Below are 25,996 nucleotides of genomic sequence, written 5' to 3' on the forward strand. Positions count from 1 at the left end.
TATCAGCATGGTCAGGTACTGTGAATGTCATCTTAAGCACAGCTTAGTTTTATGTTGTCGTATATAGCTACAATTCAACACAATATTGCATTATCCATCAACTCACTGACCATTCAGCCTGTTTATGAATCACCTGAGAGGTGTTCAGATAATGCAGGTCATGTTTTCAGTGGTCTTTTGAACTTGGGACATGACTGTCAAAAGGCGGCCTAATTTACCATACATTTTTTAATAAACTCCAAACTAACAGTTCATCATTTTTCAAAGGACTTAAACCCAAAACTTTGGAGTTTGGGAGAAAAATAAAATCAGAAATATACCACAAATGTTCAGTACATTATCAAGCACTTAGTTTTTCTATATATTTTCTTTTCCAAGAAGCTGCTGCATTCAATAAATTCGGTATGATACTAGTTTTTCTATAGTTGTAATTTTCTAAGCGTACCAAACCCCATAATGACATCTGACCACTGATAAATTGTGTAAAAGCAACTGTTAGCCACTTCACAATTAAACCTGATTAAACTAACATTTGACAAATTAGGCTTATTGTCTTTTCTTCAAGGCAGTTTTATACAGTGCAAGATCACATCTTCTGGAGTTAAATGAAAATAAATAAAAAAGCAACAATATATTTAAGGCCAAAGCCCTTTATTTATTGGCACTCTTGATTTAAAAATCAGTCTTTTTATTTCCGAGGGCCATTAGTTCACACAGACCACGTTTTTGCCTTCCACTGTGCTGCATTGTAATTGTTTTTTTTTTTTGTTTTTTTTTTATGTAAACATGCAAAACAGATGTCTGCTTTTTATTATAAAACCCCCTCAAGATGTTCTTATACATTCCGCTGTTTTTTTATGCATCTTTAAATCAAGAATGCGTTCTGTGTGAATTCTTAAAGACACAGTACAGACAATTATATTTATAAAGTAATAAAAGTGTACAAATCATTCCATGTGCACTTAAAGCCAGTAATTTTACATTGCTGGACGTTTTTTTTTTTTTTTTTTTTTTTTTTCAACAAAATTATTTAAAAGTCACTTTCAAACCAAGCAGTTTGAACACCAATGCAGCGATTTCATGGGACCAAATTAAATCTGTATCAGGACCCTTTTCACCCTCAAGCAAAACTCTCAATATTACAGATTCATATTGAAATGATTGGATTTTGCCTGGGAAATTTTGCTGAGCAATGGTAAATGTGACCGCACCTTCAGTGGTAACTGATCAGGCATGTTTTCATCTGCCATCTGTCAGCTTTTCCCTCCTTCCTTTATGACTCTGAGGGAGCCACAGGCTTGAGGACTGGGAAAGTGCAACTGATTAGGCCTGGGTAAATGTGCAGGGTAAAGATCTGCTGAACAGGAAATATGTGTAACATGCTACATCTTCACGCTTACATTCAAAGCTCTCTGCAGTCCACCTCTGAAACCGGCAGGAGGTCACATGATCACAGAAAGTGCACTACAGTTCAGTCATTTTTGTTTTTTTCTGACACCTGCTCCTTGCAGTGCCAGCAGCATTATGGAGGTTGTTCAAACAACCTCACTTCCCTTTAAAAACACAGAACCAATACTTAGGTTTTCAGCTGGCAGATGAATCAATATTATTGTAAGGAGGGTCACTATCCACATCTTGTCCAAGCTGAACATAATAAAGATTTTTTATTATCTTATTTTTTTTACAGCATATATTGTTAATATTCTCTTAGAAACGTGTCTTTGTATCCAAAATCCTGATCTATAAGCACAAATTCTTCTTGATTATTTTTGCAGAGATAGCTCAGGACTGAATACAGGCCTTCTTCTGGTTACGCCTCCGCCCTCTCGGGCCTGAAAAGAAACAAAAGATGTCAAACAAGTCTTTAAAAATATCAAAATAGGGCTGCATGATTAATCTAAATAAAACTCTGACATGGCTTTGTGCTATTATCAAATTGCAAGGGCTGCAACTGAAATAGATAAATAGATGCAATGTAACAGAGTGAAGCACAGCACTGTTTTCTTATACGTCTCAATGCAACTCCACTCGAGCACTTTAATATGCGTTTTGGGAACACAACATGTGGCAACCATCTTCTCATGCTTGCTGTAATGAGAAGCGCTTAAAAAGGAAGCTTTAAGGGCTCCCTGTTGTTTTCCATCAAAGTAAAGGTTCTAACATTGGAAAATAAAGAAAATAAGACAGCTATAAATATTATTATTGTAATTTTATAGTTTATAATTATATAGTTCTTTATAGTAATGTAAAATAAAATAGCAATGCTGATATATAATAACAAAATCTGAGCCAAATTGTGTAGCCCTACAAACAAGCAAACCTAGAATTTTTTATATCACATTTTAAATTGCATCACAATTTTTATCTGAAAATTAAAATTAAAATTTTCCCCCAAACTGTGCATGAAAACACTCCACTACTCAAAAAAAATAAAAATAAAAATAATAATAATCAGCATACGTACCATCCTCACCATCTGTGGCAATAGTCTGAAGAGAAACACTCCTTGGGCCCATTTTGTTCTTCTTGAGTTTAAACTTCACCTGTGGTGGATTCTCTATCATCTCAAATGTGTCTTCAACTTCACCAGTGCTGTCAGTCTCAGAGATCTTGCGAGGAGCGGGAGTAACGTGTTTGGATGCGTCGTCTTGCTCATTAATATGATTGGCCAACCAAGAAGCTTCCTTGGAGTTGCTGGTAATCTTAGTGTCTTTCTGACTGATCTGTTTCACATCTGTGCTTTGATGGGTTGTTTTAGAGAGAGTGTCTGGACTCTGGTTGATTGCTCTGCCTTTCAAGAAATTCCGGAAAGAAGAACGTTGCTTTTTAGAACCAAACAGCGAAGGCTTCTTCCCATCGCCCTTACCATCCTCTGTCCCATCTGGGGACGTAGGGGACTGTGGACGTACACTGTCCCCATTGGTGTAGATTAATTTTTCCATGTTATTTACAGGAGCATGGTCGACATAGTCTCTTAGCTTAGAAAGATCCTGCAGGGAGCCAGTCACACCTAGACTGTTGCCAACGACTAAAGAGTACTTCGGATTATGGTATTTATGTGCAGGCACCTTTAGGTCGGCCTGTTTGGAGTCCCCTACAGAGATCTGGAAGCGTGACGTGGAGACAGGAACTGTGAGTTTGTTGGGTTCCGCTGGCGTTTTCAGCACAGGAACTGGCAGGGCCGGCTTACTGATGTGAAACTCGCGATACAGGTCCACCTTATCAGACACAGCATACAGCTCTCTGAAGTCATTGTCGAAGAAGTCAACAACTTGTCCTGACATCACAGTGATTGTGTTGCGGTTCATCCTAGAGGCACTCCACGTAAAACTATAAAGATGGGAAGTGTACGGTAAATGTATTGATTAAAGATTGAACAAACGTATCACAGTGGTGGACAAAACTACAAGATGTACTGTTTGGTCTGTATATGAACCTGTATGATCCAAACATCACTTTCTCTCCATCTACCAACATGTACTTGGAGCACAGCGATCCTGGCAGACGACCAAAGGACAGTGGCATGCCGGAGCCCCGCACAGTTCTCACACGCAGGTTCTGAAAGAGCAGAAAGAGAGAAAACATTGTTTAAAGCTGTGTACACGGCATCATTTTGGGAGTGTAAATCTATTGCACAACATGTACAATATTGTTTTAGTCATTGGGAAATGCCTCATCAAAATGATATTGTTTAGCGTCCTGAGTTTGAATCCTGGCTTGAGGACCTTTCCCGATCCCACCCCCTTTCTCTCTCTCCCACTTCACTTCCCGTCACCTCTACACTGTCCTATACTATCTATTATATTTTCTATATATATATATATATATATATATATATATATATATATATATATATATAAATATATATATATATATATATATATATATTAAAAACATGATTTTGTAAAACTACAAATGAACGGTTTCACACAGTTCCGTTCAATAACATCAGGCATCCGAATGCAAGATAACATTTCGTCTGCAATTTATTATGTAGGAAAAAACGTTACAGGCTTCCCTAGCTGCAGTAACTTTTTAATCAATGCTGCTTTGTGAGTTTTTCACAGGAACTGAAATGTTTGGGTCCATCTAGTAAAATAATTACAGAATGAGAAAACAAGAGGTCAGCAACTGATGCCAATGGGGCATGTGAGAGACAAAAACGTATTATTTAGCACTGCATTTAAATTATGACCAAAATTACCACAGGTTTGCTCTGAAGAATAAAGAAAGATCTCTTTTTTCCAGACACAACTGACTCCAGACAAGATTTTTTAATGGAAAAAAACTGCCAACATTAGCTCAAGGGCTTGGTTCCCGCTGCCGCGGTATCATTTCGATTATGCGTGTAAATGAGAATGTCAAAACAACCCAGTCATTTGTGACCAAAGTCTTAGCTATCATACTGTCTGACATAGTCAAAGATGCACAGTCTGCTATAACTTTTAACCAAGATCTATTTAATCTGGCTTGTACCACAAAAAGGTTATTAACTCTTTCCCCGCCAGCATTTTTGAAAAAAATTGCCAGCCACCACCAGTGGTATATAGAGATGATTTTCACTAAAAATTGATGGCCTCCAGTATATTTTGCTGTATGAATATTTGAATATGCAATACACCAAAATAAAGATCAGAGACTCTACTTTAAAAAAATAAATAGAAATAAAAATCAGTTTTATTCTTAAAGCATTCTTTTTTTTATCAACACTTGAATATAGGTAGGTTTCATAAAAATGTAATCTGGATAATATTCAGTACGATTATCAAAGCATAAATCCAGTAAATCGCTTCCATTAACACCTCGAAAGCTTGCACAGACAGACACCACTTCCTGGATCAATATTTTACTCTGTAACATTATGCAAATTTTCATTTATATGCGGTCTATTGCTGATGATCGCATTATTTTTAATATGCATCTGTTTACATAAGAGATCGCTCATTTCTCCATCCTATTCCCGTGTGTTTTTGTTTGGGAGGTTTTGTCCTTCTTGTTCTTGTGTTTTTTTGTTGTGTAATAGCGGCCCAGAGTGTATCAGTGAAAACACAAAAAGCCATAAAAACTCATCTTTGGCGGGGAAGTTGTACTTATTCATAACTCGTCAATGGTGGAGAAAAAGTTAAAGGGCAGTTAAGGCCCATTTACACTGAGGAGAACTATCTTTAACTAAAGGTTTTAATAATTGTTGTAGTTCTATGAAAATTGTGTCCATAAGACAGGTGTAACGTTAATAACACAGCAGAACGATTTAATTGGTATAACTTTCAGAATGCTTTTTCCCCCCCAGTTTATGAACAATTAAACATTGACAGACAGTCAAAATTCATTGACTTTAAAGAGCTTGCACGTTGAAAGCAGCAGACATCAAAATGCCATGCTTATAATAAATGTATTGCTATCGTCTGTTAGTGTGGATGATATATTAGCTACTGTTATCGTTATAGTTATTGTTCTTGTCATGAACAGTATAAAGTGGCCAATCTGGATTTTACAAAAGGCACGAGGTGTCAGAGCAACACACCTGACATGGGCAAATATCCAAGGCGAAGTCGTAGTGAGAGGTTAATGAGAAAATCCTTGCACACAGGGGTGTGGCGATTTCATTTGCACACTAAGGACTCAAATGAAAGGAAGGAATACTGTAGCGACAAAAGATCTTTGAGTGCAAGGCTGGCATGGATGAGGAAAAACAGCAGAAGCGTGAGACATGAGACCACTCCACAACTCTCCTAAACAAGATCAAGTTGTCTTTTTTCTTAGTCCTGTTGAAATCTGCAGATCCTCTTTCAGGAAATAACAATGCTGAATTATCCAACTCTATTGCTCAGTGTAAAGCGTCAGATGAAAAGCCCTAGTGTCCTATATAAAACAGTCCACATAGATAAGGCTCATTGGCAGTGTATCTTCGGGAGATCGGCAGTATTTGGGGCAGTCTTGCGGAAAGCACTGGGTTTCTTTCTACAGCGTGGTTATGTGTGTGCACAGCAGACCAGGAAGTCAGTTGAACCCTGTGGCAACAGCTCCAGAATCAGCCAGAGTTTCAAGTTCACACAGATCCCTTAAAGGTCAGCTGACAGTCTGTTAACATGTGCATTTGTGAGTGATATGGTAAGTCACGTGTTCTGTTTGACTTCTTTTCTAGAAAAGCCTGAAAAGGCACTTCTGACTCTTGCTAACATACACACATTATGATGTTTTGTTAACACGTGTCTTCACTTTAACTAGCATTGTGTGATCACACACAGAGAGTTAAGAATAAAAGGTCAACATTTTGTAGGGGTGCACAATAAATATCAGCACGATTTAATGCACATTTTGTCAGTAAAGCCGGTTCTGTAATCAGCGGTAAATCTCTACACGTGCGTGCTTTCACGCGGAGCAACATTTACTACACATAGCCATTGTTCATTGACAAGCTGTGCAAAATATGCGCAAAATATGATTGTGGTTTTGTGCAGCTTGTCAGTGAACAATGGCTCTATGTAGTAAATTTTGCTTCACGTGAAAGCACGCATGTGTAGAGATTTACCGCTGATGAACTGGCTTTACTGATGAGATGCGCATTAAATATTGTGCCGATATTTATCGTGCATCCCTAACATTTTGGTTCACTAATGGCTAGTGTTAAGCAATAATAATTGAATTGGGTTGAAGAACTGACACTGATTTTCGCTTCTCCAACCTGGAAGAAGTTAAAAGTTTACAGTGTTGTTAAGATTACAATTATTTATCTTAAATCTCCATGTACTCAACAGTTTCCTTGTAATTTTATAAGAAATAATAAAATTAATTGTACATATAAAATGTGTTAAAAAAATAAAAATAAGATGTAATATATTTATACATTCTATATATACAATTTACTTGATTGTTTTGTAATTTGGTGTAAAATAGGACCCTGACATATATTATCATTAATTTAGATTTCAATTAATCACATTAAAAATGAAATCTGTTACCAAAATATTTTGCAATATGACATTATTTAAAGGCAGAAATTGATCTCCAATTTGCATTGTCACAATGCATCCTTTACTATTCACATTATTTTCATTGATCATCAATTTTTTTGCTAAGAACCAGACATTTAAGTTTTTTTTTTTTTGTATTAAATTCATAAATTATAACCTGTTCCACAAATACTACTATGATGCATAAATATTTGTAAAATTTTATTTATTTTATTATGGTAATGAGATTTTTTTTATGACTGTAATGACATTAAATCTTTTTTTTTTTTGCATTATTTTAATAATAATTTGAGGGAAATCAAATTTTTATCAAAAATAATGCCACAAAATAATTGCCCTAAAATTGGCTTTATATTTGTTTTATGCAAAACACATTTTCTTTTGTATCAACCAATTGTTATCACTCACCCTCAGGTGCTGCACAGAAATCTGCAGCCTGCTGCTCATGTCCAGGAAGTGCGGCAAGCCGTGCTCCTCCAGCAGCAAGTACACAGCCACCCCCCTCTTACTCGCAGCGTCTAACAGATCCTGTAGGATCAGCAGGTCCGTTAACAGGTCCATGACCACCGCGACCAACTGAAAAACCAATTGAAACCCAACTGTGGTTAAAGCTTAGCAAATTCACTTAGCTTATCATTACATCTGTTTGAGGTGAGTGTGAGCCACATTGGGCATTTCTCTTTTCTTGAACTATGACAGTGTAACACGTGAAATCACGTACAGAACACAGAGCAGATACACTCCAGCAGACACGTTAGCAATGAAAAAGACCAAACTCGACATGATTCACAAGCTATTTATGAAAAAAAAGCAGTCATTCTGGGTTAAAGGACACATATGTGTTATATATAAACCACACCACAACATTGTACCAAATAAAATGCAAACTAGGTTAGCATAAAACTCATAATGACGTGGAAAAACAAGTTTACATTGATTGGGTCAATTCAAAGCTTGTTTAAGGTCAAGGTTAGGCCTTAATCCCTTCTTCATCCTCACTGACTCGCATGTCAAAGCTATGGAAATAAGAAGGAAACAATTTGCATTAAAAAGAAAACAGATAACAGCTGAACAGGAGTGAATCACTTTAGATAACACAGATTCTGTTCTTTTGCTAAAGCTGAAAATATTTGAAAATGACGTTTTATTGATTGTACACTATTCTTCCGACAAGGAGCTAGTAACATTTTTAAGCTTTGTTTACAAGTTAAAGTAAAAGGAAATGCTATTTTAACATTTTCAGACATCCATGTTTCTATCAGTTCCTCAAGAGGAAGCACCATCTGCTTCAGATGAACACATGACATCAAAAACACGAGCGTCAGGATCGACCTGGATAATATCTAAACACAACGTCCTGTGGACATAGTCTAATGCTAACATTGACACCTGATTTCCTGAAACTAAAATGAAACTCTAGTCAGCAATCGGCTTTGAACTTTTTAAGGAACATCTAAATATCACCCAACTAAAGACTAGGGGACAGTAACTCAATAAGTGTACTCAGAATGTGAAGAGTATAAAATAACATTCCCATAAATGTGCATATAATCTCTGGTCTTCTAATACTTTATAGCAAGAATATTACAAAAGGTGTGCCTGAAAATGAATAGTAAAATCACAAATTAGCACAGTTTATTAAGAAAAAAAAAAACCAGCAGTCTGAGTTGCTGTATAAAAGTAAATCGACATCAGTGTAACTAAAAACAAGGGCAGCACCTGCCAGAACATAATTAACTCAGTTTGTTAAGTGCATTTGAATAAGTTTCACCACAACCCACCAACAAATAAGTCTGACGGGTGTACTTATGGTGCAAAGAGACGTGACGACAGTGTGACAACCAGAACACAGAAGTCAAATGTTTGCGTATTTACAATAAAATTAACCAGCTATATATTATACTGTATTCATTTTGCTGTTACAAACGGAGATGGCCCATTACAACCAAGTCCACAGATTGTAATGATCTGTTGAGTAGAGTATTATTATCTTATTGTGTTCGTGATGACATATTAACAAGGCATTTGTGAGAGGAAACATGACTAAATTATAAGTTACAGTGAAATGTAGTAGGTCTTGGGTTAACACTTTTCCTGAACGTTTTAACAGCTTTTGGATTTATTGAGGGTTATAGAATAAGTACATTGAGTGAAGGCAGCTGAAATGCTTTGTACCTAAAGTGTGTCATTATAACTTACCACCTTTAAGGAAGTCACACTGTGCGGTATGACTTCAGGGCTCCGGCAGTGTGACTGACAAGGCACTTGCAGACAAAACCCAAGGCTACATGAGGGTGACTTCCTGACTGATTATTACTTCACTCTTTTTACTGAAACTCTTTCAGTAATAACACACATCATATTGTACAAAAGTTTGAAATATTTCTATACACACTACAAGATTTAACCAATGGCTAGATACCTCTGTTTTGTGTGTTTAGGGGAAATTGGTCTTTATGAGAATATCATTTCTTTTTAATAGTTCGTAATATATTACGCTAATAAAAATCCCACCATTAGATTAGATTGTTAATTATCATTTGGCAGTATCTATGTATTAATTTATTTAGTCTTTTCATTTAAAGTTCAAATGAATGTTTCTGTTTCTTTTCATTTTGGTATGACTAAAGATCAATGTTTAGTCAGGGTGATTTCCAAATAAGAGTTCAGAGCTATTTCACAAATAAACAGCACTCCACCAAAATACCCATATAACCACAGGGACTAGTCCTCGGCAGTCTCTGAAGAAATGTCTTCTTCAGCAAACAAAATCCGCTAAACATAATTCTTAATGTTTGTACTCAACTTTATTAAATCATTAATTATTAATTATTCCCACAACATTATGGTAGCTTTTAAAACAATTAGGTCAGAGTTAAATGTTAAGCTAATTATTTTAAAAGATGCTCAGTGGAAAGTACACAACCACATGACTGACATAAAACTTGTTTAGGCCACATGCTTCATCATCATGTGAAATTGTGAATCATACAAATGAAACCAATAAATCTATAAAACATCTGAAACATAACTTGGCATGAGTCAGGAAACATTACTTATTTCCTTAAAATGAACTATATATTTATTTGTTAATACTCCAATAGTGACAAGTATTTTTACATTTCACTATTAACTATTTGATTTCAAGTTAGGGATCTATGGTTCAAATATCAACTATTCACTTCCATCTAACCCACATACCAAAATTGTTCCTATTCCAATTTTACAATTAAGGTTTTTGAAGTTTCTAGTAACTATTCCAAAAGACACCAGTATTTATTTCAATACACAAACAGATTTCCTAGACACAAGTACCTTATGAAACACAGACTCATAGTATTATACCAGCAGTAACATTTCATATTTCAGTTGCCACAACACTTTTGAAAATTAAGGTTCTTTATTGGCATCAATGGTTCAAATGCAGAAAAAGTTCTTTATAGTCAAAAAAGGGAATTTAGATTTTATATTTTTATTGGAGATAATGGTTCTTCTAGGAATGGTTCATGGCATTGCTACAGATTTTTAAAGTGTTCTTCATAATGGTTCTTCTAGGAACTGTTCACTTTTAGTATCCAGCTGTTACTAGGAAAACTAGATATTGAAAATCTCCTGGAAATGTACTATAGTAACTACGTACTAATACCTCAAGAACAGTTACTAGCAAAACTCGCATAGCTACCAGCAACAAATGATAATACACCCAAGTTAGAAATAGCCTACATTGCCAATAGCAGGCTAACCAGTTACAATGGGATAGTTACAGTAGCTACTATTTGGGATACTATTGATGTTATTATTAGTATAGGCCTATATAACGCATAGGTAGACTGATGACTAATTGAACAGATAGGTCACTAAGTAGCCTACTAATGACTAATGAATAGTTAGTAATTTTCATTAGTCACTAGTTATTATTCGTTAGTCATTATTATTGGAATACTTGTGTTTTCTCTAGTAATTTTCATTAGTCATATAGATTATATATATATATATATATATATATATATAAATGGTAGACGGCTAAGGTCGCTTACCTTTGTGGAGTCTTGAATGAGTCTGCGAACCACCTCTTTTATATGCGGACTGTTGGATTTGGGTGGGTGGGAGTAAACCGACACCCGAGTTACCCCTTTGTAATGGCCGTTGCTGGGCCAACCGATGTCCAGCGGAGGGATCTCCGTATCAGACATGGTCGGCCAGTAGGTTGAGTGCACACCTGAGTCTTCACTCGTATCATGGGGCGACCGGGAGCAGCAGGTGTCCAAGTCGTTGTCATATTCCTGGAAGGTGTCCCGCATCCATTTGATTTCCCTTGCGGAGAGAAAGTCTTTGACATTATCCTCTTTGAGACGCATCTTGAACGCGCCATCCCCGTTCTTCAAGAGCTGCTCGAGCGCGGCCCGCTGCTCCTCGCTGTAATAAAACTCCGGTTTGGACTCCGGTATTTTCACGTTAACATGTTCATCGTCCATGCATACTAGCTGAGACTCAGCCATGGCAGCTGTGCTCCTGCAAACAACTGTTCACCTGTGTGGCTCCAGGCGGAACTCTTAACACACCTTTACCTGTTTAAGTGGTTGGCTGAGGTGTTTCTGAGCTAGAATAAAGATAATGGATGGGCGGAGCTTCGGTAGCGTGGTAGGCGGGGCTTCAGCGCTCTGTATGAAGGTTCTTGTGACTTGACATGACGACACTTGTTTAACTTAAACACGGATGAAACCGTCACGGTGGTTTCCTTGACTGACGCCAACTTTTTGTTTATTTACCAAAAAAGTAAATACAACAATACAGCTACCACCAAGAAAAGCTTAAAAAAATAATAATAATATGCCTAATAATAGGCTAATAAAATAAATAAAAAGTTAGCTATTTGCCATTACGAAAATTAACCATGCTTTCACTACCCAAAAAAATCATGATTATTATAGTTCCATGATTACCTATCGATACTTCACTCGTTCCTGTATCTCAGGGAACCGAGGTTACATTAGTAACCGAGTACGCTTTGCTACACTATAGTTTAACCATGGCATTTGTAGTAAAACTGTGGTTATACAAATGTTAATCAATGCACAAGAAAACCATGGTTTCTACACTTTTACTACAATAAATCAATGGTTAATTTTCATTGATATTCTGTTATCATTTACCTGTAACTTTATTACCTCCGTGGAACACGGCAAATAGAAATAAAGTCCTACAGGTTTGAAACAACATGACAGTGAATAAATGATGACAGAATTAGGCCGAACTATCTCTTTGAAAATATCACTTGACTTATATTTGAAAGCAGAAAGATTTATTCAAGTCCGCTGTTATTTGCCATCTGTATTTTCCATCTTGTATAACAAAACAATAATCATACCTCTTCTGTCTGTGCCTATTTTGACAAATCACATATGTTAAAAAGTCTCTTCCTTTTACAAAAATTGGTACAGTAACATAAACACTTTGCTTACTGTAACACTGTATCATGTGTTAGTGTGTCCTACTGAAGATCTTAAAATATAAACATGAACTGAGGGGTCACTGTAAGGGCTATGTACTGTATAATTCAGTGATTCCTATAAGGGAAATGTCTAGCCATTAAGAGAATTTGACACATAAGAGAAATTGTATAGTTCTTTCTTCGTACCATAAAAAAATATGCACTGTATAAAAAAAGATTATGTATATGTAAAAGAGAAGCAACAAAGAGCTTCATGAGTCTTTTTCTCACTTCTCCGCAACAGTTCTGCAACCAGTTTTATAAAAATAATTTGAAAATAATCGACCAGTCCGTACATTATTGACAGGCATTTGGTAAGCGAATGATGGATTTGACTCTTAGCATAGTGATTCCACACCTCTGAGCAATCAGAAGACTTCAGATCGGTTCTGTGTAATTGGCAGGGAACAGACCAGTCCTGCCGCGCAAACGACCTTTCCACCACGACGCATCAGAACGGTCCAGTACTTCAATGATTTCACCGGAACTGAAGCCCAACTCGTCATCTTCCTCTGCTGTGAAGTCATATATTGCTCTCACCTGTATGGTTGACCTCTAAAACACACACACACCCAATGGAGTGTCAGTATAATAAAAGTTACTAATATCCTTCTGAACTTTGTTCCTTTATGTTCCTAAATGGCTGGTTTCTAAATCATTTTGTAATACTGAGGATATGAAAGTAAAATCTGCATTTTACTAATTTTACTTATGTATATGGATAAACTACTAATAAATATTGTTAAATAAATTTTTAATTTTTGTTATTTAAAGTTTAGGTGTTTTATTTGTGTGGTTTGTAATTTTTATGTGAGTTATGGAAGAGTATTGCAAACATGTTTGTCAAACACCTCATACATTCTATTGGCCTGACAAACAGATAGTCCTGCCCCCAAACTCATGCCATTGGTTGGTTCATTCAAGTCCTCGTTTGATGCTCATATTTGTGACCCTGGACCACAAAACCAGTCATAAGGGACAAATTTTTTAAATTAAGATTTACACATCATCTGAAAGCTGAATAAATAAACTTTGTTATGATAGGACAATATTTGGTTGAGATACAACTATATGAAAATCTGGAATCTGAGGGTAAAAAAAAAAAAAAAAAAAAAATAAAGTTTTTTGATGCCCATAACAGTGTATTTTTGGCTAGTGCTACACAAATCTTCATGGAACATGATCTTTACCCGTAATGATTTTTGGCATTAAAAAAAAACTTAAGACAATGTACCCGTGTGACTTAAGACTGGTTTTGTGCTACAGGGTCACATATATGAGTTGGCAAGTCATAATTATGATGTCAGGTGCATTCAAGTCACTTTGGTTGGAGCAAGATTTTTTTTTTATAAAACTCTACAACTATAAAGATTGTGAATAAAGAATAAAGATTGTGCATTATGAATAAAGATTGTGCATCAGTATGTTTTTGCTTTTTTCTGTTTTTATTCAATTTATGAAGTTGCTGAAAACTGAATTGTTATATATTCTATTGTATTTGTATTTATATACAATTTTATTTATATACAATCGTATTTTGTAGATGCAACTTAGATTTTTCTCACTGACACGTCCTCAACTCAAGAGTTTCTCATTCATAATTATGACTTTGTGATGGTGCTCGTGTGCGATCAACTTTTCCAACGTGACTTGAACACACAATAAGATAGGATAGTAAAGTATTTTAAAATTGCAAAATATTACACAGTACACACATCACCTTTAAAAAAAAGTTCAGACTTAAATGTGACCCTGGACCACAAAACCTTAAAATTGCAAAATATTACACAGTACACACATCACCTTTAGTGTAAATTTTTTGAAATTGAGATTTATACATCAGTGTCAATGGTAACTATCTGGAATCTGGAATCTGAGGGTGCAAAAAAAAAAATCTAAATATTGAGAAAATCGCCTTTAAAGTTGTCCAAATTAAGTTCTTAGCAATGCATATTAGTAGGGCTGTAGTCAACCAAATAAATTCTTAGTCGACCAAAGTCCTGTCTTGCGCAACGATCAGTCGACTAAAAAAAAAAAAGACGCGATGTTTTGCATTTTTGATTTAACATTTATTAAACAATTGTCATAGAGCATTTATAAAAACAACAACAACGAAAAAACATCATAATACATAAAACTCTAATACATCATAACTTCTTTGAAAATTAAGTGATTTTTTTAACTGCAAAGTGAGGAGCTCTGTCCTAGGTCTATAGTGACAGTCACAATCGTGCACCTGACCACACCACACGCTACAAAAAGTATATAAACTTTTCGACATTAGACATAGCAAGCTGTCTGACACATTTATATCTGGCTTACCGCTTTTAGGTGATAGGTCATATTGGTCGTTGAGCTATGGTAAGTTAGCTTTAGGCCGCATAGCTTGCACTCCACAGTCTTGTCGTCTTTTTTTGAAAAATGCAGCCAGACAAAAGGTTTAGATTTCTTGGACATTTTGTCGACTAAAGCCAAAACAAGTAGTGTTCTAACTGAATGAATACAGCAAAACTACCTATATTCCTTACTGAGCGCGAAGCAGCAGTGCAGCCAGCCACAGGTGCGCTTCCCGAGTGTTCACGGGGTGCGCTAAACTGTGGCGCTGTTAAAAATAGCCTAAATTAAAGCATTTAAAGTTTGGGATAAAAAATAGGCTAATTATATTTAGAATACAGTAATATATAACTGCTAATAAAGTAATAAATATCAAGGAGTAAATCAATGAAAATTTCTTTATTGGTGAAAAAAAAATATATTTATGCAACTGGTCGACCAATGAGAATGTCAGTCGACCAAGATGGCATCGACCGATTAGTCAATTAAACGACTAAAGTTGACAGCCCTACATATTAGTAATCAAAAATTAAGTTTTGATATATTTATGGTAGGAAAATTACAAAATATCTTCATGGAACATGATCTTTACTTAATGTAATAATTATTTTTAAAATTAGAATTTTTATAAATTTTGTAGGATAATTTGTATTTTTGTTTATTGCTACAAATATACCCCAGAGACTTAAGACTGGTTTTGTGCTCCAGGGTCACAAATAAAGTCTAGTGTGAAACTCTTTACAGCCCATGAGAATGTCTGTGTCGTACCGGAGCAGGCAAAGTTTCAGAGGTTCGCCGAGGGACTGGGCTGTTCCTCCCTTGGTGTCCCAGAGTGTTAGCTTTCTCCTCAAGACTTCCTCTCTTACCCTGATAAAAGAGCACAGGTTTATTTATCAATAAGTTCCTTCTTCTTGTTAAACAATTACATATGAAGAGTTCAGATGCAAAAACCTCTAAGTGCCATCTGAAATTTTCTTCTAAAATTAGCATTTTTATCAGGTTCCTATGTTTAGGTTCACTAATTTTACTTTAATGGTAATGTATAGGTCCTGTTCTATGCCAAGTGAAATAAATTAACATAAATATAGGAGCCTGATAAAAACGCTCATTTTAGATGAAAATTTCAGATGGCACTTAGAGGCTTTTGCATATGTATTTTATATTATTTTATATTTATAATTTGCCCAAAATTGCAGTACATACTTTATATTTAAAATAATTCGTTTTCATGTGTTTTAATAATCAGTTTTTCCAAGACTGTAGGAACAGTTGGTTGGTTGATTGGAACAGCAGTTAATGTACTTCAATATGAATGAAAACTTTTCAATAATTCAACAAGGTTTTTCAGTTTTTAATGTGTGCACAGAAGGGTTTCAGTTTGACTGCTGGCATGCTCGTACCTTCTGGTTGTGAGTTTGATCTGTCGCGTTGCGGTGTTGCGATGAGGTTGGGGGACCGCCATAACCACCACCTGGGGAAGGCCGAACTTCTGGTTGACTCCTTAACTGAAAATGAAGATGATTTAATGACCTTATTAATATTATTTATCTCTTGTACACATACTCTCAGATTCATTCACATTCAAAAGCCATGTTTGACAGAATCGGCTCATAGTGTATTGCTAAAATCTTAAATTTGAAATTCAAATCTCCATCACATGTCTTACTTTTTGATTTTCTTACATCAACTGTCCCTCGAAAAACAAGAGAAATCAGCAGGTAAAGGAGTTCAAAAACATTAAAAAGAAAGATTAATGATTAAGTGTGCCTTCATGGAGGTTAAGTATAAACAGTAACCTAGAAGATTAACAGCAAACTGTATTTATTGATTTAAATCTAGAGATTATTTACAGGTGGAGGTGCTCGTGGCTCATTCCCACTTCCGTCCCTAAGGAAGATCTCCCTCTGCTTGGATATGGAGGTGGTCTTGTAGAACTCCACAAGCTTGTTTAGAGAGGTAAACTTCTCCGTCCACAGGTAGTACTGGAACGATTTATCCTTCATAACTTTAAAATGCTGTACATCGTACTCGTGTCTGAGCAGACATATGAGACAGAAATAAATGAAAGTGAGAATAATGAAACCTAACTGTTCACACTTATTTATATGACAGACTTCTCATTTATAAAAAGCTATGCAGTCATTTAGCAGAAGCTTCTCACTTATTTGAGTTTGATTACCAGCCCTCAGAATGTATTAAGGTCTGGCAATTTTTAATAAACTGCCATTAACAAAAGCTGCACAATCCACTTTCTGCACTAGAGGGAACCCTCTCTCTCTCTCTCTCTCTCTCTCTCTCTCTCTCTCTCTCTCTCTCTCTCTCTCTCTCTCTCTCTCTCTCTCTCTCTCTCTCAGTTTGGACCTACTGTACAGGTGATTTATGAGAGGATGACTGAAACAAATGGACTGTCTGACCGCTGTAATAAGATGGATGTTATTGATGCATTATTGATGGAGTGCTTCCATAGGCCAGATTCAGTGTGTGTGGTCGAGAAGGCTCAGGTGTGAGGCTCTAGTCTATGAGGATCTTTCATCCTCATGGCTTAAAAAAGACTGACAGGACAATTTGTGGGATTACAGATGCACAGCATTTTAAGGGTGACCTTCATGCACTAGATGAAATTCTAACACTAAGCTAACAGGACTGTGACCTTATCTCAATTTTTTGTTTTTAGATTTTTTTTTTCTTCTGCAGAACACAAAAGAAAATATTTTGAAGAATATTGAAGAATATGACCACTGACTTCCATTATATTGACGAAAAATGTTGCACAAAACTAAGAAAGTCATACAGGTTCGGAAGGACATGATGGTGGGTAAATAATGATAGAGTTTTAAATTTGGGCAAACTATGCCTTTAAGCAAACACACAGAGAAAATCAAAATCTGCAATCCTAACATAAATCGACTAATACTATTCTCTCCTCATTTTTTTTGTTACCTGACTGAGATGGAGAAGTCTCCAGGGGAACTCTGGCTGCCACGGATCAGGAAAGCACCCACCTCTCGGGACATGAGCATCTCCTCAGCCGAGCCACGGCCGGCATTCTCTTTGAACCAGCTGTTGAAAATTTGGAATCCAAATATTCTTTTGTGTTAATTTAGGTCTTTTACTCTCTCTCACTCTCTCTTTATCTATTTCACAATAAGTCACGATATTAACTACTACACTCTTAAAAATAGGCGTTCCAAAAGGGTGTTTTTACAGTGATGCCATAGAAGAATTTTTGGTTCCCAAAAGAAACTTTCAGTAAACAGTTCCTAAAAGAACCATATTGAAAAACATTTTAAAATTCTAAAGAACCTTTTTCGACTATAAAGAACCTTTCTGCACTTCAAAGGTTCCATGGATGTTCAAGGTTCTTAATAGAACCATTGATGCCAATAAAGAACCTTTATTTTTAAGAGTGTACATGCTCATATGTTTTTTTGCATGTGGTTAAAAGCAAACATTAATAACCCAAGCATAAGCTCACCTCGGCGTTTGCATGTCAACATAGTTTTTAGGTATGAAGCCCTCATGACCATGTAGCTCTGCCTTGAACCAGTCGTCTTGAGTTCCCAGGATCTGTTTAGAGCGATATTTGTTCAAATGAATATAAGCCCATTTCTTAAGCCCTCATAAATGGTAAATCATAATTATGTGATTAAAAAGTCATAGGCTAATTGTAACATAAAAAAATCTAATTATGACTTAAAAACAATTTTGAAAAAAAGGTCTAAATTATGACAAAAAAAAAAAACATAATTATGACATTAAAAGTTTTAATTATGATGTGTCAAAATAATTAGATAAAAAGTCAGTTATGACTTAAAAAGCTGAAATTATGAGATAAGCTCATAAGTTATCATAGTCATAATTATCACATTAAAATGACTTTTGTCATAATTTGGACTTTTATGTTGAAATTTTGACTAACTAATAATTAGGACTTCTTATCTTACAATTTCAATATTTTATGGTATGCAAGCATGAATTTCATACAATTATTATTATTAAGTATTATTAAATCTATTTTTATTTGAATTTTTGAAAAGGATTCAACAGTTTTATTTGTTTATTTTTTAAATTACTATCCATAGTATATATAGCGCAAATTTCACCCCACTGGTTTGATTGGTCCAAATTTGCACCTACATTTGTGTTTAAAAACCTCTCAAACTTTATGAAGACAATTTGAATGCCTCATTTTCTTTTCAGTCATGGAGCATTGCTAGAACTGTATAAACACATGTTCAGCAAGTATTTTTTTTATTTCTGTGATGTTTCCAAGAAATATAACTGGACATGTCTTATAAATACTTGTTTTACTGTTTCCTCTGTACACTGTTCCATTTTTTACTAGCATCTGTAACCCTTTTCATGTAGAGGTCAATGCAAATTGTGCTATGAGGGGTCTTTGAAAGCCTTTAGTTTGAGGGCTTCACAACTCTGCAATCTATGTAAGTGTTTGTGCATTAGAGTACTCTATCGCTCACTTTTAGAATGTCTCCTTTCCGGAAGCTGAGCTCATCTTCTTCTTTGCCATTGAAGTCATACTTTCCTCTGGCCTCCATGGTGAAATACTGAGAGGCTGAACGAAGGAGAGGGTCTACACGCTTTCACAAATGGGAGGAGACACAGAAAGATTACAGGTTGGAGAAACCAGGGTAATAAAATGAAGAAAATGTAGAGCAAATGTGTTAACATCAGGCTTGTGAAAGACCAGAGAGGTCAAACTCCTGCTGATGTTCTAGCTAAGCAGAAGCGTGCGGCTGTGGTTAGCTGGCTAGTTGCAGTTTTTTTGCAATGCAAAAGTGTGACTTCATTAAAGTACTTTTCATGTTTCAAGTTTTGACCACTCACAGAGAAAGGTTTCAGTGGGGGAAAAAATAAAGAAATAAATGATTGTATTAACCTATAATTGTGAACGAAGAGGTCACTACTTACTGTAATACAATGTCTGTGATCTGAGGATGTTGAGACACTTGTTTAACTGGTTTCAAGAGGCCATCACAGCTCCATCTAAAGAAAAAACAGAGACAGGGGAAAATTAACAAACTAAAATGAATGAAAGACCACAGATGAAGCCTACATGAATGTGCCCTATTGTCAAACCATACCTTCTGAGTGGCAAACAGACACACATTTAAGTCATTCTTTACAGATTTTTTTAGGCTTTTAAAGTTTTTCTTGCAGAGAACTAACCCTTTAATTCTTTTCATTATTAACACAAAACTCCCCCGTTATCTTTGCAATGGGTGCAAGGGAGTTATGGTTTAAGACAATGTTTTTAAGCAAGCTGGTTTATGATCATTTTAACCGGATTGGTTGAGAAGTTTAAAGGTCCTCTCTGTTCTCCTCTGAATTGGGCTTTTCAGAGCGCAGAGGAAAGGAAGGGATGCTGGTAATCAGAATAATTTCCAGCAGGATAAGGAGGAAGGAGAGCTGCACAAACAGCAGAGGAGGAAATGCAGATTAAATTATATTTAATTACAACAGTATGATGCATGTCCTTGCCCATCCTCCATTTGAGATGGTGACTGTACAAGAGAAAACACGTGGGTAAACAAGAAATGTGGCTTTGGCTCCCTAGAAGAGGAATTTTGCAGAAATAAACACAAACCTTTACCCCTTTATCAACTTTTAACCCTTAGTTGAACACATGTTCATCAAGTCTCCTATCTAAGTCATACACTTACTTTGTGAGGCCAAATTTAAAACCATTATTCACTAATAACCATCTAATCTGCTGTAGTAGCTCTCTCACAAGTAATATGGATTATTGTTCTGGTAACTTTTTTTTGTTGTTGTTGTCATTTTTGAAACTCGACAGCCCCAGTCATCATTCATTTTCATTGTATGAAGAACATAGTGTGAATAGGCTGACTTTTGGTGAACTATCCCCTCATGTTTAAATATAAAATATATTAAAAATTGCTTCTTATTTAACAAAGGTGTTCACTTGTTAAGACCAGAGCAACACAAAAAGGTACCAAAATATCAAAAGGACAAATTACATGGAGTCTTACAAAGAACCCAACCATAAGCAAGACTGTAGGACATACTGTAGACAACTATATACACGTTAAAACTTCTTATGGATCACATTATGAAGATCTTAACATCTTTATAAAATCCTAAGATCTGACTTAAAACACATCACTACAATACACATTATTCCTACATGGACCTCTGTGAACAGCAGGGGACATTTCATTCAAAATTTCAAGGGGACATATCACACATTTTTTGCCTTCTGAAGTCTTGTAAGCAAAAATAAAATATTACATTTTTGTATCTTATTTAGCCCTAAATGGTACATTTTAGTACTTAATTAGTACCTGGTGACAGTTTTGTACCTTTTTCTCTAAGAGTGTAGTAGTTCATTGCACTTTATTTTTCGATATGTTTTTCCACTCCCCTCTTCGAAACTTCAAATTAAACAGTCTATTTTCACTTCTGCGCTTTAAAAAAAACACCCATTTCATACATGAGCTCAACAACCCAGGCGTTTGTTGTGCTGATACGTTTATCTCTTTCATAAAGAGAATTTTTTTTTTTTCTAAATGTTTTCATTCAATACATCAGGATCAGGCTCTTTTATCACAAAAGACCATGGACAATTAGATTCCTCCTAATATGTAGGTTATTTTCTTATAGAACTGGTAATGATAATGATCTGCAGCTAGCATTGTGCGGCATCTTCCTCTTTCTTACCTGTAAATACAGGCATTAAGAACTTTATTCTCTCAAGCATATTATAGCTTTTAATGATTTCACATTTGCATCAGTGCTTGTGATATTGTCTCATAGTTCACAAAGGTGTTTTAGCTCCGCGACTGTACCGACAGTAAACGAGCTGATGTACGCTTTCTGCTTAAAATACTGTCCATTCTTTCAAAGAAATGCACATGCATCTAATCTTGCCTCTTGGGGAAAAAACTACTAATTTGTACTATTTTTACATGATTTTTAAGGTATTTTGCTTTTGCAAGGATGGAAAAATTCTAGAGGTTTTTGTAACATCATGTAATATTCTAGTGCCGTCTGGAACATTCCAAAACTTCTGAAGTTTTGGACAAATCTTTTTTTTTTTTGGTAACTGTTTATGTTCAACTGTTGTAAGCTCAAGTATTATGCAAGTACCAAGTTATTTTTATGCATGAGTAATTTTTATTATTTTTTATATTTTTTTATTTTTTTATCCAGCAATTTCAAATTCCATAAAGAAACATTAAAAATAAAAGCGAAACAAAACCTTTATGAAAAATCAGTTAAATCTAATGTAATGTTTTTAACCTTACATTGCATGCTGTTAGCCCATCCATGTACTGGTTTGCAATGTCCTACTCTGATATAGCTTACAACGTCATCTATTTCAATTTGTCACCTCTAGATTACACTGAGCCACACTCGGAGACATGGATTTGAAGTCATCTGATCCCTCCCTCTCCCCTCCGGCCTTGTGAAAAACCATTTCTCAGATGAGCGGCGATTAGATGTGAGAGCTGATCTGTCAGTCATGTTAATGTACTCTGTCAGTTCCACAGTGCTCAGTTATCTTTGCCTAAACTGAGCTCCTGCCGTACCGCAGACGGGGACAGAGGAGACCCGATGATGCATGTTCAGAAAGCAACAGCTTCACATGAAATGAAGTGCAAATTGAGCCAAATATGATAACTGAAAAATTTAAACATAATTTATTCCCTGACTGTAAGTGTTACAGAAACACAGTCTGCTCTCTTTTCAATGATGCACAATTAGTGAAGTTTGTGAAGAGGAGAGCTGTTCTGTTTTGGTGTTGTGAATTAAACCGACTTATTTTGACTATGAAAGAGAAAGAGATAGAATATAATGAATGAGAAAAAGAGACACAGAATACATTAGACCAAATTAGATCGTTTCTTTGCATATAGATACTTCAATTAACTAAAGTTAGTTAATATTTCAAAGTTTATCAAAAAGTCCAACAAAAACTTTTTTTATACAGTGTCCAAAAGTCCACGTTGAAATAAGATATTCAAAATCTAATTTAAACTCACAAAAACAAAAACATTATGATGTAAAACGAGTATGACATATTCAAGACTCTACACTATTTCGAGGTCATTAATCAAAAAAGGAGATTTGTGAGATTGATCATGTGACTCTTTTCCCTTCTATCAAAGCTCAATATTCTCTTTGGATTGTTCTCAAATCATGATCATCGGGTTTAATTCATGCTGCTATCATTAAAGCAAAAGAGGTATGAAACAGATACTAAGAAATTCTGAAATTAATTTAAATTAATAGAGAAATTCAAATTTGCACAGTTTTTTTTTTTTTTTTTTTTTTGCACTGATATCTTCATTCGTAATTAAAAATGATTAAATAATCCTTAACACTCTCAGTACTGTTGAACCTGTCACAGTTCATCCGCCCTTCTCAGATCTGCACTCCATATCATATTCTGCAAACAGTATGTGTAATAATCTGTAATTATCAAGATAACAAAACTAAAACCACGTGAAGAAATGAACACACCTAAAGGCAAATAAAAACTACATTTTGCCATTACCTGATGAAAACTGATCTCCTGTTTTCCCTTAAACTTGAAACACAGGCCTCAGGGTTCTTGCAAACATGACTAGATCAATACAGGCATTAGAAGCAAGAAAGACAGAAAAACAAAAAAGCCATTTAAAGACTGAAAGCTGCTTTGACTGCTGTGACAGGGGAAGTTGTTTTATGAATAAACACTGAGCTTTAGTCTCACTCCCTTGATACATGGTCTCTTTGTGTTATGTCCTTTTATGCCGAGGCCCAGTGTTTTCATACCTTAGTAATATATGCTTTGGGGAGGACTGCGCTGATTTACTGCTGGACACAGAGTATATACAAGTTAAACAAAATGAAATAATTTGCACACTTTTTAATGTAATTTATGAGTTGATATTACAATAAATGTATATTGGTAGAAATATGGGAAATAGAAACTGCAGTGGAAAAGGGCTTCTGTTGTAGGCTATATATTCTATGAGTTCTTCCTTTCCTGTGCGTGTGTGTGTGTGTGTGTTTGAGTATGTACTGTATGTATACAGTCAAACCAAAAGAAAAGGGATTTTTTTTTTGTCTTTTTATTATTTGGTGCAGGACACTAGTTCATTTATGTAAGTGAGGATAGCAAAATAAAGTGAACTGTGACATATTATACCCAAAAATTCTTCATACAGTGGAAAACCAGTTAAATTTGGGCTCAAAAAATAATCACTCCTTTACCTGCCCATGTTTTGCTTAAGTGTTTTTACTTTAATCGCTAATGCAACCTTTTTACACCACAGACTGATTCAAATTAAGCATTGCTTGATAATTGGTTGACCTAAATTGGTATTATCTAATTGCGTATTTAAATTTAACAGCTAAATAATTTTAGCTTGATTGTAATCCATTACATACATTTCTATCAAAGTTATCTGACATTATCAAGATGAATTTGTTCTGACACAGTAAACTATATTGAATAAACTGTGATATAATGTGAGAAATGTTGTAGGTGTCTGAATATATTTTGGTTTAACTGTATGTTTATATATATGTAGCCTATATGTAGGCTGTATAGACCCACTTCTTTAATATTACTCTTTTCCACATAACAGTAGCTAATAGGCATTTCTGCTAGAATAATACTGTATTTTACATCTTAGCTATATTTGAGCTATTTATTTCTTAGCTATATTTGAGCTATTTATTATTATAATTATTTTTTTTTTTAATGTGTTGGATTTTTTTTTATTGTTAATTTCATACAATACGTGCGCACACTTGTCTGCGAAACTAATTTAACGCATTTATACCCGTCTCTAAATCAACAGTCTTTCACATGTCTTAAAATCAACAGTTTAGTATCATGAGAAACATATGCACTAAGCTTCAAGACCAGAAGCGAAAAGTTCAAGCGAGCATCAGGCTGGAAGCGCTCTCGCAGTGGGTTGCAACTGTAACTTCACACATCTATTTTGATCGGTGCAACTTTTAAATAAAACTACAGGCAATGCAAATTACTTTACCGTTGTCTCGCTGTTTCACTGACCGGCAACGAGGAAAAGACAAAGCACCTGCAGAAGAAGTCACCGTCTCAAATCACCAAGTAGGCTGCTCAACTGCTAGTCCACTACCTGCATGTCCTTCTTGGCACACTATGCATTCACAAGAACGAGCGGAACCTCTGTCTCCGCCCCTTGAAAAAGGCAGTGTGATAGCACTGTATCTAGCGGCTATCACAATGCGAAATATTCAGTCACTTTCAGTGGTGTTGATATTTAAAAAAAATAAATAAAATTTGTTGATATTTATTGTAAATTATTTAAATTGTTTGAGTTATTTTTTCACTTATTTAATTTTATTTTGGTAGCCTACCACCTTAGCTAAATGACTACAAGGCGTTTTAAACAAAGCATTACGTTTTGTAATATATTTTTGATGTCTAGATATATGATTATCTTGTAATTTTAATTTTATGGTTTCCAAAACGCTTTGAAAACATATAACTGAATGTAAATGGAATACACCCAAAGCTATTTTGAGAACATTTGAAAACATCTATAGGTAATCTTATATGCAAGTCCCTTCATCATTGTTTTTTTTTTTTTTTTTTTTTTTTCTGGCAAAGTGTTAAATAATCCAGTCTATATGCATGTGTTTGTTTGAGTAATGTCTGCACTTAGAAGAAACACACAAGTTCTGCATTTCTGCTAGCAGAGTGGCAAAGCATGCGACAGGAAACCCTGAGATAGACTTGCTGGAAGTTTGTGGTTTCTCTCGCTCTCTTTCTCTCTCTAAAACACCATATAAGTATGCTAGTCTCTATTCAAGCATTTTGCAACACCCAAACAAAAGTTTTGAATATTCTATGTTTCGAGCACATGCAATTTGATAAAGATGGTTCCTGCTCAAATTCATGGATGTTCAAGCCTTGATAATATGGTCCAGGTCAGAATGTAATGTATTCAGAGCATATATGCTTGTTGTAATTTGGTGGGGTTCCCCCTGCACTAACCTTTTATGCACCTCAGGAATCAAATCAGGTCAACACCTCAAGCCACATAAGCATTGGCATGACAAAAAAAATATACCATGTGTTTTTGTTTTGTTTTTTTTTTTTGTTTTTATTTAAGTTTGTTTTTTTTTTAAAATGGTGGTATTATTGAGGGGAGGAGGAGAAGGAAGGAAGTATTTT

The 25,996-nt window shown here is 35.2% G+C and overlaps 2 protein-coding genes across 3 annotated transcripts; both read right to left on the reverse strand.

Annotated features, from left to right (window-relative positions):
• Positions 1-630: 630 nt before the first annotated feature.
• fam83fa (family with sequence similarity 83 member Fa) lies at positions 631-11,786 on the reverse strand. The gene is made up of 5 exons (XM_042720353.1): positions 11,012-11,786; positions 7,383-7,550; positions 3,437-3,558; positions 2,465-3,330; positions 631-1,832 (listed from the first exon to the last, which is right to left on the reverse strand). Exons 1-5 carry the CDS (start codon positions 11,471-11,473, stop codon positions 1,783-1,785), a joined length of 1,668 nt encoding a protein of 555 aa, XP_042576287.1. The 5' UTR covers positions 11,474-11,786; the 3' UTR covers positions 631-1,782.
• Positions 11,787-12,259: 473 nt separating this feature from the next.
• On the reverse strand, positions 12,260-24,980 carry grap2a (GRB2 related adaptor protein 2a). 2 transcript variants are annotated; one of them, XM_042720357.1, is made up of 9 exons: positions 24,828-24,980; positions 19,737-19,803; positions 19,278-19,397; positions 18,275-18,366; positions 17,740-17,859; positions 16,650-16,833; positions 16,200-16,304; positions 15,568-15,666; positions 12,260-13,020 (listed from the first exon to the last, which is right to left on the reverse strand). In XM_042720357.1, the coding sequence occupies exons 3-9, from the start codon at positions 19,353-19,355 to the stop codon at positions 12,844-12,846; spliced, it is 855 nt and encodes a 284-aa protein (XP_042576291.1). In that variant the 5' UTR covers positions 19,356-19,397; positions 19,737-19,803; positions 24,828-24,980; the 3' UTR covers positions 12,260-12,843. The 2 variants fall into 2 exon arrangements, with proteins under 2 accessions (XP_042576291.1, XP_042576290.1); XM_042720356.1 differs by having other exon boundaries at positions 19,729-19,803.
• Positions 24,981-25,996: the final 1,016 nt, after the last annotated feature.

The sequence above is a fragment of the Cyprinus carpio genome, chromosome B3, assembly GCF_018340385.1.
Source record: "Cyprinus carpio isolate SPL01 chromosome B3, ASM1834038v1, whole genome shotgun sequence".
Classification (NCBI taxonomy): Eukaryota; Metazoa; Chordata; class Actinopteri; order Cypriniformes; family Cyprinidae; genus Cyprinus; species Cyprinus carpio.